The 14192-nt window shown below is 34.3% G+C and overlaps 1 protein-coding gene across 5 annotated transcripts in view; it reads left to right on the forward strand.

Moving 5' to 3' along the window:
- Positions 1-14192, forward strand: part of CSMD3 (CUB and Sushi multiple domains 3) — a 1218504-nt gene that overhangs the window by 1042940 nt on the left and 161372 nt on the right. For all 5 annotated transcript variants that reach the window (XM_057497816.1, XM_036876426.2, XM_057497817.1 and 2 more), the window contains one exon: positions 8982-9106. In XM_057497816.1, the coding sequence (XP_057353799.1) occupies positions 8982-9106 (125 nt within the window). The remainder of the gene's footprint in view (positions 1-8981; positions 9107-14192) is intronic.

Genomic DNA, 14192 nt, shown 5'->3' on the forward strand with positions numbered 1-14192 from the left:
CATAAACCAAGATAACTGTAAATAAAAAGGGAGGAGGATGGTCACTTGACCGCTCTGGGAACTTCATATCACCACTCCACTAAACAGATACACCTAACATATTCCACAGGGCATGTTTCTTACAACAAATATTTTAGTTCTGCCAATAAATGAAATGTGAATTATTCTTTTATTCTCTTATTCATTGAGAACCACCTACAAAAATAATTCAAAACATTGGAAAGCTGTAATTGAGTCTTAAGCTTTATCATCTTTCAGCTAAATGCTACAGTGTAGATATGATTGTCTTTTAATTAATGCTTTCTTTTTGCCAAGTTCCATGCTCAGTAGTTTAAACATACATTTAATTTAATCCTCACAACAAACCTATGGAGAAATTACTCTTAAGAATGTACAGATAAATAATTTGAGTGTTAGAGAGGTAAAACAGTTCTTTTTAAAGTGACATAGCATAGTAAATGGTGGAGTAGGCAGAATTTGAAACTTAAGTTTTTCTGACTCCAAACCTCAACCTAAGTGATAGAGGAATGCTTCTTTTAAAGTTTTGTCTCATAAACTAATTGTTTCCTTACTCAATTTCTACCTCATATTTATAGTGTGGAATTTCTTACTCTATTAAAATACATTTTTGACAGTCAACAAGTGAAGGAGAATAAATAATGTAGACTTGATATGCCGCCTGTTTTATACTACGCATAGAAGAGCTAGGGTTAATGGAACCAACAAAAAATCTTCCCCTTTACATACTTTTATATTCTTATATAAAAGACAAAACAGATAATGTTCCTCCTTTTGAGCCACAATATATGTTTACTTCATATTCTTATAAAATAATAATAAATAAATTATCCTAAACTAAAGGACCATGGGCTGAAAGAAATGTTCCTATATGTCAATGCCAAAATTAGTCATGCAATATGCATAAATTGAAAATTACATTGCTTTAAATCAGTTTAATAATTGAAGACAGACACATGATAACATTAAATCTCTTTAGCCTCACAATGGATTTTTAAATATTTCCCTATAAATATCAGGAATCAATAATTTCTTCCTCATATTTCCCAGTAATTACATAAATTCTATGTCACTTCTTGTTTATTTATGTAGGTATTAATAGAAAATACAAATACTATGTAATGGAAGGTAACTAGATAAGGAGATATCTTTATTTAGTTTCATTATTATGTTGAAAATTCCTTCAAGATAATCATCTATTAAAAACTAGTTAGACTAATATGTAGAAACTCATAAACTAGCTCACTAGTCTTTAAATATCATTGAAAAAAATCTATTCCTCTATTTAGACTGTTCAAAGAACATACATATGCAAAGCACTGAAGTATAAATCTATAAACTACTCCTTAAAGGTTTTGTTTGTATATTAATGTCCTGATTAATAGGGAATAGTATGTTGTAGGTTCTCAGCATTAGGGTTAATTAAGAACTTAATTAACACTAACACTGACCTTAACACTGATTTGTGGAAAGTTACATGATCCTGGAAAAGTTATTTAATCTTTGATTCTCAATTCTAATATCAATAACACAGGAAAATAAGAAAATTTCCTCATAGATTTATTGTGGCTATTAAGTGATTGAAAGCATTGGAATAATTCTTGGGACCAAGAAGGCACTCAATAATGAAGTTGTTTTTGTTCTTGATAAATCCTCCACCATGAAATCAGGAGGGAAGACTTCCATTCTGAAGGTGTTAGATGTAGAATAATGAATTTATATGCAGTGCTGGGAAAGGGTTTGATATTGATTTGTATGTGTTTATATATTGGTTTAATAACACTTTAAAGTTACTTATTATAAATGTAAAAATTATCTTCCACAGAAGCTTTCTTCATCTTGAAATAAAAGCTAAAAGCATGGATTCCTATCATTCTTCCAATTCTAATAATTCAGAGTTCCTTGAATACAAGATTTTTCTTTGCAATTAAAATTTTTAAGAAAGACTTTGGGGGAAATATAATGACTATTTTCTTGAGAATAATACTATTTAATAGAATATGCTATTTAAGGGACTGAAATTTCTTTCCACTAATTGGAACATTTAAGGACACATGGTTAAAGAGGAGTAGACTTAAAACAATTGGCATTTATTCATGATTTGGTTTGTTTTCATTGTTTGCATCAGTATAAAATAAAAATATAGTTAAAATTAAAATAATGATACCTACAATTCTAGTTGGCCTTGAAAATATGTATTTCATCAGGTTTGCACTCTACATTTTCTTCTGACCTTGAAAAATTCAAACATTACAGTATCCAAAGAAGCATCTTTTCTTTTGTCTATGAATGTATAAAGGCGAGACAGGGTTAGAAGAGGAAAGTGTTAAAGGGAGAAATGAACTAACATAAAAAAAAAAGGAAAAAAATGCAAGAACATTTTAGGAAGAGGAAAGGAAAATGAGAAATATTTTGTGAAATGTAGGTTAGAGAATAAGAACTCTAGACTGTGAACATAAACCACGTTTTGTTTCAAGCAAAAGAAATCTTCTATTTTACATGATTATTACAAAGCTTTCTCATATGTCAAATGTGTCAGCTGATTAATCCCAGTGTTTTTGCCATCTGAAATAAAAATCCTTGTAAGCAGAAGGAAGGTTATGCCATTTGATTATAGTCATCTCAGCAAGGACAAGAGCTCGTTCCAGACACTAAAACCTATCCGATACTTTCAGACCATGCCCTAGTCCATGGTTGGCATTCAGCTTAGGGGTAAATGCTACTGTATTATCCCCAACCCAGATGGATTCAGCCTCACTTTGTATTTTAGGAGCAAAAGATGAGGTAACCAGGAAGTATTACAATCTCTCTGTCAAAAGTCCATCTATCTTGGGTCCCTTGGCTTTTTGGGAAATCTGTTACTGCATGTATGGAGAATCTTTAAGATAGAACACACTACATCTTATTTTGCATTGGTTTGAAAGTGCATGCCTAGAGATAGAAAATTGAATCAGATGACTTGTTTCCTGCCAAGCCCACATAAAAAGGACATATTACCTTATACCATTTAAAAAATAACATACACCTTGTAGAACAGGTGTAAAATCCATAAAATTAAATATATAACAGGAGGACATATGGGATCTGTGTGAGACAAGAAATAGAAAGGTGATGATTGTAAATGGCACTCAGATGATAGCTCAGTTTAGGTGTTACCATTTGGTCCAACTGCTAATCTTTACATAAATGAAAATATACTTGACATTTCTATTTTTAACTATAAATTTTTAGCTTCAAAATGATCTGAATAAAAATGGTTATGCCATAAAATATTCAAGTTATCTTTAAGATTCAAATATGAGAGGAAGTGCAGAGTTACTTAGGTTGATTCAAAGTATTATCTTTAATTTGTGTTCATTTTCAATATCTGATAATAGATAAAATATTAAGGCTTCAAAGACTGAAATTTCTATCCTTTCTGCTTGGAACTAGCATTCCTGAAATATCTTTTGAATCATTTCATTCAAGTCTCCACCTGATTATCTTCCATGGACATCCTAGCTAAAATAATTTTCTTCCACCCATCCTCCATTGTTCTCTATACCCTTACCTGCTTTTCTTTTATGGCAACCACCCACCATATTACATATGGTTTCCTTTTTAAAAAAATTTCTTAATTTTTCTTGCCCTCCTCTCCCCTGACACTATATTGTCTTTATGTTCAATCAAAAGAGGACCCGGCACTTCATAGGTGTTCAATAAACACCTCTTCACTTAATGGATTTTAGCAAGTAACTGTGACAATTTCCTGAATTGCAGAGGTCAAACAACTAGCCAACTTCCAGTCTTAAGGCCCATGTGTTTTCAATTTTACTCTTTCACCACATAGTGATGCTCTTGCTCAATTGCTTGCCTAGACCTTTACAACCCTGTGCAGTTTCAAACTTTTCTGAGAATCCATAGGAAAGAAAATAGGTAAAACACAAACAATAGATTTATGTGTTAAATGGGTAATTTTATTCTGAGAGAGAACAAATTTTCTATTTATACTTTACAGTTTAGATATAATCTTTGAGTCTATTTACAGGATTTTATACAGAATGATGGTATCTTGTCTGCCTTCACTGTTCATTTGAATGCTCAGTTAAACCAAGTGAGCATCCCACTGAAACCAAAGGAAAGACCTTTCTGCAATCCTAATGATTTCCATCTCAATTGTACTGTCTCAGTTTCACAGTTTTTATTACTGCTATCAGCACTTTCATATTTTTTCTGTCATTGTAAAACACAATAAAATGTTCAGTAATTTTGCAAAAACTGACAGCTTATAGTTAAAATGGTCAAATACTAAGTTAGAAGATGGACAAATTTAAATAACCAGTATGTAAACAATATTTATTAATCTTGTAAAGATCTGCCATATCAAGCCATTCTTAGGTAAATTATAATAAAGTACAATACCTTGATAAGAACATTGAACTTGGAACAAATGTAAAACTGAAAACTATGCTGAAGACCAAGTTTTTATCTTCCAAATTTGACACTGCCACACTTCAGATTTCTTAAGATTTTCAGTTTTATGAAACCCCAAGCTCTCTTACCTCTGAGAATTTGTGATTCAAATAACCCCAACAACCACTAATAGAGCTGACAATATATGGCCTGAGGCGTAAGTACTATACTGTTAATGGGAAGCAGCTTTTGAAAAGCCCCTGAACCTGCGGTTTACTCCCCTTCAGCAAAAAGTATTTAATTAGCTGCTTATCCCATCACCCTTTCTGAGTTAGTTTTCCAAATCCTTTAGAGACTCAAAACTGCTTTTGCTGTATTGGCTCCATGGCAAAACCTGTCAATATCATCTTTTCTATGAGTGGGAAGCAATAGATACAGCATCTGAACCCTCATTCATTGATTCATTCATTCATTCATCCATTCGTCATGAAAAAGCTATTAAATATAATAATGAATAGCAATTATTACCACTTGTAGGGAGCACTATTAAGCATTATTTCATTTAATATTGACATCAACACCAGGAGGTAAATAAGATATTATTTCTTTTTTAAAGATAGTAAAATCTCTATGGTTTAGAGACAAAATCAGAATTGGGATTTGAACTCAGGTTGCTTAATTCTAAAGCCCGTTGTCTTAATCCATATATTGTATTATGTAATATTGATCAAACAGGAAATTTATAATATATCCTTTTAAATATAGGAAACAAATATTAAGTCATAATACATAAGAAGTGAAAATTTGTAAAATGTGTGTGGTAATGAATGTCTGGGAATACTTTCATGGTAAATTTTGTTGGTAAAAAATTTAAATAATTGAAGTGGACTTAAACAAATATGGCTTGTTGAGGAAAATACTGGAAAAAATAAGTGATGCAAAAATGGTGAAGAGATCCCTTGTAAGCCCAGCATATACACAGATGCACAACCAGTCGTGCAACAATTTATTCCGTGATGGCTTACCGGTCAGACACTATTCTTGGCACTGGTAGTATAGCTCTGAATAAGAAAGTAAGATTCTTGCCCTTATGAAATTTACATTTTTAGTGGAGGGAGATAAAAAATATGTTCTCTTTTTTAGACAATAGTAAGTACTATGGAGAAAAATAAAGCAAAGGCTGTTAGATGGCGAGAGTGATAGGAGTTGAGTTTGTAGAGGCAGAGCAGAAGCCAAGTAGTAGGGGGACTTAAAGACTGTGGGAAGCTTGCATTTTCTCTGAGTTGTGTGGGAATTCACTGAGCTGGAGAGTGGTCTTAGTTTCTAAAAAATCACTGTGGCTAGTGTAAGAGGGTTAGAGGAGAAGTAACAAGACTGAACAGCAGACGGTCACAGTGGTAGAAGGGAGGAGTAGTGGCGGCTTGGGAATGGCATGGTCAGCAATGAGAATTAGTGAACTGGGGGTGTGTCTTAAGATCGTGCTGACAAACTTAACTGATAAATAGAATGTAAATGTAAATGTGAACTTGAATATATGAAAGAAAAATTCAGATGAATCCTAGATTTTTGGCCTAAGAACTAGGTGTATGGTGGTATCATTTACTGAAATGGGGAATAGTATAAATGGGGGAGAATTTCAAAATGATTGGTATAGACATATTAATTTTGAGATACTTATTGCAAGACTCTGGACAGAAGTCACTGGAGGTAAACATTTAGTTTTCATAGTATATAGATGACATGGAAATGGCTACCATCGCTGAGGAGTGGTGATTAGCAAGAGAAGAGAAGAAAAGAAAAGATGTGTCACAGAGTGTAACAAATTGAAAAGATCTGAAGGAGGAGGATGAGCTACAAAAACATAATAAAAGTGAGGATAGCCCGTGGTATAGAAGAAAAGATGGAAAGTGCAGAATCCCGATGTCCAAGTAAAGAAAGGCTTGTTCTAGATGGACCTACCTACAGTGGACAATAGTTCCTCATAGTTTAAGTAATATGCAAATTCAAAGTTGAACATCACATCACAACAAGAATATTCTGGCCACTTTGACATAGTCATTTCAACAGAATGAAGACAAAAGCCTGATGCAGTGGAAGGAGGAGAGAATGGAAAGTGAGGAAGAAGGGATGACTTCTCGCTGTAGCACATGGGAGAGCACCCTTGGGTGCAAAGGGTGGGTGACTTAGAATCTTGACACTACATGAGCAGAGTTCCACAACCAGAAAGTTGATGACTTCATCTTCTCAGGCTTTAGTCTATTGTAAGACATTAACATATTTAAAAAATACATTAAAACATGGGGTGAGCTATATACTATGATAGAGCTGTATGGGAAAGCATTAGGTGCTGTGGCCTACAGTGGAGCACTGAACACGCGAGGGAGTCATGTTAAAGAGGTAACATGAACATTGAATGCCCATGAATGGTAGGTGGTTGCTATGTGAGAGAAGGACATACCAAGTCACAGCATTAAGAGAATATATTAGTAGGCTGGACTGAGATGGTAGACTGGGATACTGAAGTTTAGGGAAATTATGTGTACATGACTCTGGAAATGTGTTTAAAGGCTAATATAACCAACTGTATTTATCTGTAGAATTAAGGCCTGAAGAACTTGGGAGGTCCATGATGTGATTAATGTAGTAACCTAGAAAAACAATGAGAGTGAGATAGTGAACTGTCGGTAAAAATGGAGAGTAAGAGCATCTGTAAAGTATTTCTTTCACCTCAGAATCAGCACTTCATCCATCACATTTTTTAAATCTGTTTTGGGGGTAAATCTCTGTTTTGCAATCTTCCTTTTTTCTTGGCATGCTATTCTCAAATCATACAAAACTGTGGCTTTTCTCTTTAATGGAGATCAATTCTTTCTGACATATTTTACCTGAATTCATATGTAACCCAGTAACAGATTTATAAGAAAATACAACAAAAAGACTTTCTCTAAACATACATCATTACTTTATGAAAAAATTCATAGCCCTCTTTTGAGTAATTGCCCTGAGTCTTGCATTAGTCTTTGGAAGGGGCACAAACCTAATATTAACTTTTTAAAAATTACTATAGCAAAAGATCCTGATATCTTAGCATTATAGCCAGACTCAGACAAATGTCCAAGGATCACAGTGCCATTTGCACCTAAAATAATTACAGTTGTAGCAAAGCAAAAGGAAGCAACTTATTGACTTCTTAATTCAAGCAATATGCTAGCTTTTTTTATGTACATTATCCTATCTGTATTTTTCTCAAAAGCGCTTTGAAAACAATTGTATTACCATTTTCGCAGAGGAGATATGAGTTGTTGAGCTTCTAAGGAACATGTCCAAATCATCACATATTTAAAATTTTTAAGTTAGAGAATGCCCAGAACTGAGCTGACAGTGCTAGTGGTATGAGAATTTTTTTTAAGATTAGGACATTTAAAAAATGATAGAAGCTTTTATTGACTTCAAGCAGGTTCACAGTTACTCTTTTTTTTTTTTTTAGTTTTTTTTATTATTATTAAGGTATCATTGGTCTACACTCTCATGAAGGTTTCACAAGAAAACCAATGTGATTATTATATTCATCCTTATTATTGAGTCCCCCCATACCCCAATTCTGTCACTGTCCATCAGTGTAGTAAGATGCCACAGAGTCCCTATTTGTCTTCTCTGAGCTACACTGTCTTCCCCGTGACCCCACATATACCATGTGGAGTGTAACAATGAAGCAAAACTGAAGGAACAAAATAGCAGCAGACTCACAGACTCCAAGAAGGGACTAGTGGTTACCAAAGGGGAGGGTGTAGGGGGGAGGGTGTGGGAGGGAGGGTGGGGAAGGAGAGAAGTGGGGAGTTACTCTTTCTCATACAAGTTGTACTGAAAGTAACCAGCCTAGCCCCATGAGTATTCTCTTTCCACTAGAGAAGATGGACTCTGGAGCCAAACGGCCATTACTGAAATCCCGTTTCCCTCCCTTACTAGCTATGTGATCTTGGGCAAGCTGTTTTAACACTTAGTGACTGATCCATTTCCTCAGCTGTAAAATGAGGAGAATACCTGTTCATATCTAACTGGATTGTTGAGAGGTTTTAAGGAGTTAATATATGTAAAGTGCTTAGAAGAGTGCCTGGCAAATATTAGGCTCTCTATAAACATTATGATCATAACATAATCATTATCTTCACCAACATTAATCCTCAAAAGATGCTATTACTCCTCAAAAGATGCATGAAGGGAAAAGTAAATATAAAATATTCTATACCTAGATTGAGCAATTTTAATGTAAATGTGTTGATGCACTTTTTAGCAACATGATACAAATAAAATGCTATTGAAGTATGATTTTATAACTGTAGAATTATTTCAGGTATGCCATTGTAAAGTTATCAATTAATGTTGTCTATATATTTTTTAAAATATTTTGTAGTATAAGAAGACTTAATTTTAATTGTTCTTCTGAATTTTAAAATAGTAATGTTTGATTGTATTTGCAAGTCTAGTATCTAAGATGTTATCTCTGACCTTTTCTCTTACTTTAATCCTTTGCTTTAGAATTAACTCCTTCTCTTGAATTTCTTTACTTTTAGTGCCCTGTGGTGGAATTTTAGCTAAGCGTAAAGGGACTATTTTGTCTCCTGGATACCCTGAGCCTTATGACAACAATCTGAATTGTGTATGGAAGATCACAGTGCCAGAGGGAGCTGGCATTCAAGTAAGGATATTTACATTTTTCTTCTTCTCCTTGTGTATTTAAAGTTAATCTTTTTAGAGATGCCAGGATGCACATTAGTTCTAAAGGTTTAGAATGTGCATTTGACTGAAGTGGTAGAATTTAATAGAAAGATACTTATTAATGTTTTCACCTGCAAAAAACAGAAAGTTCAAGATGGCATACACAATAAGAAAAACATGTTGCCCATATAACATGAAATTAGGGTAAGATGATTCAAGGGTTATTTATCAGAGGTTCAGTTGTACCTTTCCTGACCCAGGCTTTTTCCTTCTCTCTACTCTGCCACCCTTAGCATGTTAGCTTATTCTTGGGTATCCTGTCTCACGGTCTTGAGATGACTTACCAGAGCTCTAGGCATACCAGCCTTATACAGCAGTGACCAACAAGATAGATACAAAATGTCTCTATCTGATGTATGTCTACGATGGCTAAGACAACTGTTCAAGAAACCTTCCATCATACTCTCCTTCCTGTCCTATTGATCAAAATTGTATTATCCTTTCCTAAGTCATACACTGGGCAATAGCAAAAGATTTCCTACAATTTGGCTCAAAGAAATCAATATTAAGAACCTGTATCAGAGAAGGGACTCAGCCTCCTCTATTGCACACAGATTTGATCTCATTTAATTGAACAAACTAGCTCTCTGTTACCAAGGAAGAGGGATGTTATTTTATAGATAGTCACCATACCTACCATATCATTTCAATTGTGACCATTTTCGAGAGAGCAATTTGACCAGTTAGTTTTGCAGGAGAATGTTTGATGGCATTCTACAGCTGAGTCAGTATGTACTCCATGGAAGATCATAATGCTTCACAAAATATTACATGGTCTATATTTCATAAAAATAATTACTTCTCCAATTATGCATATATGTTATGGAAAAAGCAAAACATCATCCATGAAGCAAATTAGATAGTTTAATTTTAGGTAAAAAAGGTCAACTTTTAAAGTATATATTTATAATTTTTCAGAAAACAAAATTTACTTGACAGGTGTCAGGAGTAAAATAGGTCAGTAAACCAATGAGAAAACATGAAACAAACATTTTCAGTGTTTTAAAAACATTCAAAATCAAAAGACTTCAGGTTTTTGCATACATTCTACTAGTTGTGCTATCATTTTATGGCCAACTTGGAAACTTTGGCAGTAACCAATCAAACCTACCTTACTATCAGTAAAAATAACAAGGGTTTTAGGATTGTCCATGTTCCAGGTTGCACAGAGATTCTGAAATGAAATGATAACTTTAGAACCTAAGAGCACATTTCCTACATCACGTGGTTGTATGTTTATGAAAGTGACCATAGAGCAACTATGTACTGACATCAGTTTGTCCAATTTTATCTCATCTTACAGTAACAACAACTCTAGCATTTTCCTTCTCACTCTTATCCTCCATTTTTTGACCCCCCTACAATGTGGCTTCAACATCTAGTGTACTCACTAAGCCAGTCTCAGGGTGATCACTGAGGACCTGTCTGTCGTTAAATGCGCTCTGTGGTTCATTCTGCTGATTTTGGCGGCAGCATTCTATCCTGCCGATTCTCCCCTTACTCTTAAAACATGTTTCTTCTACTTAGCTGCCATGGCACCAGTACCCTTTTAGACTTTGTTTTGTTTTCGTTTTGACGTCTGTGGCTCCTATTTCTACATCTAGAAACATGGCCTCCTCTTCCTCTTCAGCTCACCAGATACGGTATTTGTGAGTCTCTGTGGCCTTTGTTCATCTCATCTCGCATCATTCTCTCTGCCACCTTGTCTTCTATGACTGACTATCATTCTGTGCTGATGATGCCCAGGACCTAAATTAGACAAACAGAAAACATTTTTCTTAAAATAAGGGACTGAATAAATAGAGATTTCCAAATGTAAATGCCTAACCACAGACTTTTCACCTAAGCTGCATGCCATTTATACAACTTCCTACATTTTTCAACTGAACTTCTTGATGGCATCTCAAATTCAACCTGTTCAAAAATAGACTTCATAATATTTTTTTCTCAGAACTGTGGATCTTCTTCAGTGTATTCTTTTCTCAGAGGAGCCCTCATCCATTCAGTTGCACAAACCAGAAATTTTGATGATTTTTGTCTTTTTCTCCTGCTCTACACAATGAAATACGTCAGGTCTCTCTTTCATAAATCTCTCAACTAAGTGTATTTCTCTCCATTCAAACTTTTACCACTCAAGATGAGGTGATCATCATCCCTGTCCCAGCTTCTTATTCTCCTCCAATCTGTTCCTCATAGGCCAGAGAAAGTAACCTAAACATAAAACCCTAATACTATCACTTTCCTGCTTAAGATACCTCAGTTGTCTATTTCCTTAACTCCTTGACACACTTGATTATGCCTTTGTGCTTTGTCTTCATGTCTTGCCTCTTCTATTCACACTACTGTCATTATTTATAAAAACCTGGCTCTCTTTTGCCTCTGGACCTTTGTGCTTATTGTTTGTTCTGCCTGCAACACTTTCATGATCCCCTTTATTTGACTTATTCTTACTCATCATTTCTGTCTCAACTTAAAAGTTCCTATGGAAGATCTTCCATGAACCTCAGACAAAGTTAGGTTACCATGCTATATATTCTCATAAGTCCTGTATTCCTTATCATAACAACCATCACATAATATTTTATTACCTACTTATCTTCAGGTTCATGAGGGCAGTAACCGATCCTGTTCAAACATCTAGCACAGCACCTGGCAGGATATGCTCAGTAAATATTCTTAGAATGAACCAATGAATATACCTTCACAAGCAGTAGAGTTTGGAGTTAGTTTAAGTTATTTTAAGGAGTTAATAGAGCATGGTGAGCTAATAAGACATCTGCAGAAAAGTATCTTGTGTATTACTTGTCCTAGTCAAACACTCTTCAAAACTAGACATTTATGCTGAAAAGACTATAAAATCTTTCTTTGATGAAGCATTTTGTTTAATGATTACACTTTGGAAAAAAAATTTAACAGAACACTTATCAAACTTTATAGAATGTGAAGTTTATTGCACGTTTAAATACTCTAAAGGACTATCAAGTACTTTTTTTCCTAATTAACCTTTTATATGTATGTTAATTTTAGACATATTGCTAAATCATAGTAAATTATATAACACACACATACATATGTAATATATGAGTTATATTTGAAATTTCACTACACTTACCTAAAAGCAATGCTTATTTTGTTTTTATTTTGTTCTGTTGGGCTGAATATGTAAGTGAATAATTATATGAATCTAATATATCATGTATTAAATGAAATGGAATAACTGCTAGTGGAAAGAAGAGAAGAAACATTTAAAATGATGAATAAGTTACAAATAATATTAAATGATGGAGCTTCCTTTGGAAATAACCTTCATAAATACACCAATTTGTTACATTAATATCACATGAGAAGTTTATAGGGAGGAGTAGGAGTGAATTCATTCATTTGCGTGTTCATATATTTTAGCAAAATAAATTGGGTGGGAGAATTCCTAAGGGGCCATGTCCAACAGCAGTGGAATTATCAAGCAAAAGGGCAATCTTTATATGATGAAACATAGGAAAAAATGTTTGTTATTTAATTGTGTCAATTTGTAGAATGATCATCGTGAGTTCATATAATCTTCCTAAGTAAAATAGGGCTTGAATGTCTATATGAGGGATATCTGGTTTTAGTGAATGGAAATTTATTACCTCATAAGACTACCCAATTGCCATGATGGATAACTCCACCTAATGCGAAGTTCTTCTGAAGACTGAATTAGTAGCTGCTTCTTTTGAAATCTTACTTAGCTGTCATTTAATTTTTGTCATAGTAAGTCCTTAATCATTTACTTGAATCTCTTATACCCTTTATGTGTTTGTTATGCCAAAGTACATTCACAGTTTGTCAAGAATTCTAGTGCAAATTGTTTTAGTTTTCTGTGGTCGCTATGACAAATTACCAAAAATCAGATAGCTGAAAATAACAGACACTTATTGTCTTTACTTGTTAGTGGAAGCCAGACATCCCAAATCAGTTTTACTGCTCTGAAACCAAGGTTCTGACAGGGCTGAATCCCTACTCTGCACTCTCCCCAGAAGAGAATCCTCTCCTTGCTTCTTCCAGTTTCTGGTGGCTGCCAACATTCCTTGGAATCTGGCCACATCCCACATTTTTGCCTCCATGGCACACTTTGCCTTCTCCTGTTCTGTCTGTGTCACATCTCCATTGGCATCTTTTATATAAGAACACATATGATTATATCTAGGGTCCACCTGAATAATCTAAGATAATCTTTCTTTCTATTCAAATCTTTCTAATCAAAATCCTTAGTTTAATCACACCTTAAAGACCTTTTTCCATATAAGGTTATATTCACAGGTTCTAGCAATTAGGACGTGATAGCTTTGAAAGCCATCATTCAGTCTGCTAAACATAGGAATACAGAATTAAATAAATTTTCTTCCTTTCACCAAGGCAATTGGTTTTCCTGGAGATGTCTACATTTTTTATTCTTACCACTGCTCTGATCATAATAACTAAGGGGAAAAAAAGGATTAACTATTCTTAAATTTTCCTTCTTACTTCCTTCCCCATTCAAATCGTATAAAACCCAGTAACTTCCCCTACAGCGACACTTGTGACATCTAGGTGTCCCATTCCACTCTTCCTGCTCCAGCCTGCTTCAGCCTTTCATTGCTTTCCACACAAGCTACTGCAGTAGATGTTAAAATTTTCTTTTCAGTTTTATTTTCCTCACCACTGCAGTGCTATACTGTAAGTGTAGTACTGTTTATGCTCCTTTTAGTTCCCTTCTAAAGCCTTCAATGGAATACTCCTCAACTGCCTAATTATTATGGTCGTGTTCAGTCAATAGTCTCTCTCTCTCTCAATCTCTCTCTTAGCCAAAATACAGTAAATTCTTAATACACCCTGGACACTGTTTAAAGCTAAAATTATCTAATTTTCACAACAAATCTATGAATTAGATATAATTACTGAAGTGATTTTTGGAAGTAATCTCTGGTATAGAGAGATTAACAATTTGCCCGTGAGTAGAGGGAGCCCGGAAGTTGCTGATTCCAGTA

This window comes from Manis pentadactyla, chromosome 3, assembly GCF_030020395.1.
Source record: "Manis pentadactyla isolate mManPen7 chromosome 3, mManPen7.hap1, whole genome shotgun sequence".
NCBI classification, from domain to species: domain Eukaryota; kingdom Metazoa; phylum Chordata; class Mammalia; order Pholidota; family Manidae; genus Manis; species Manis pentadactyla.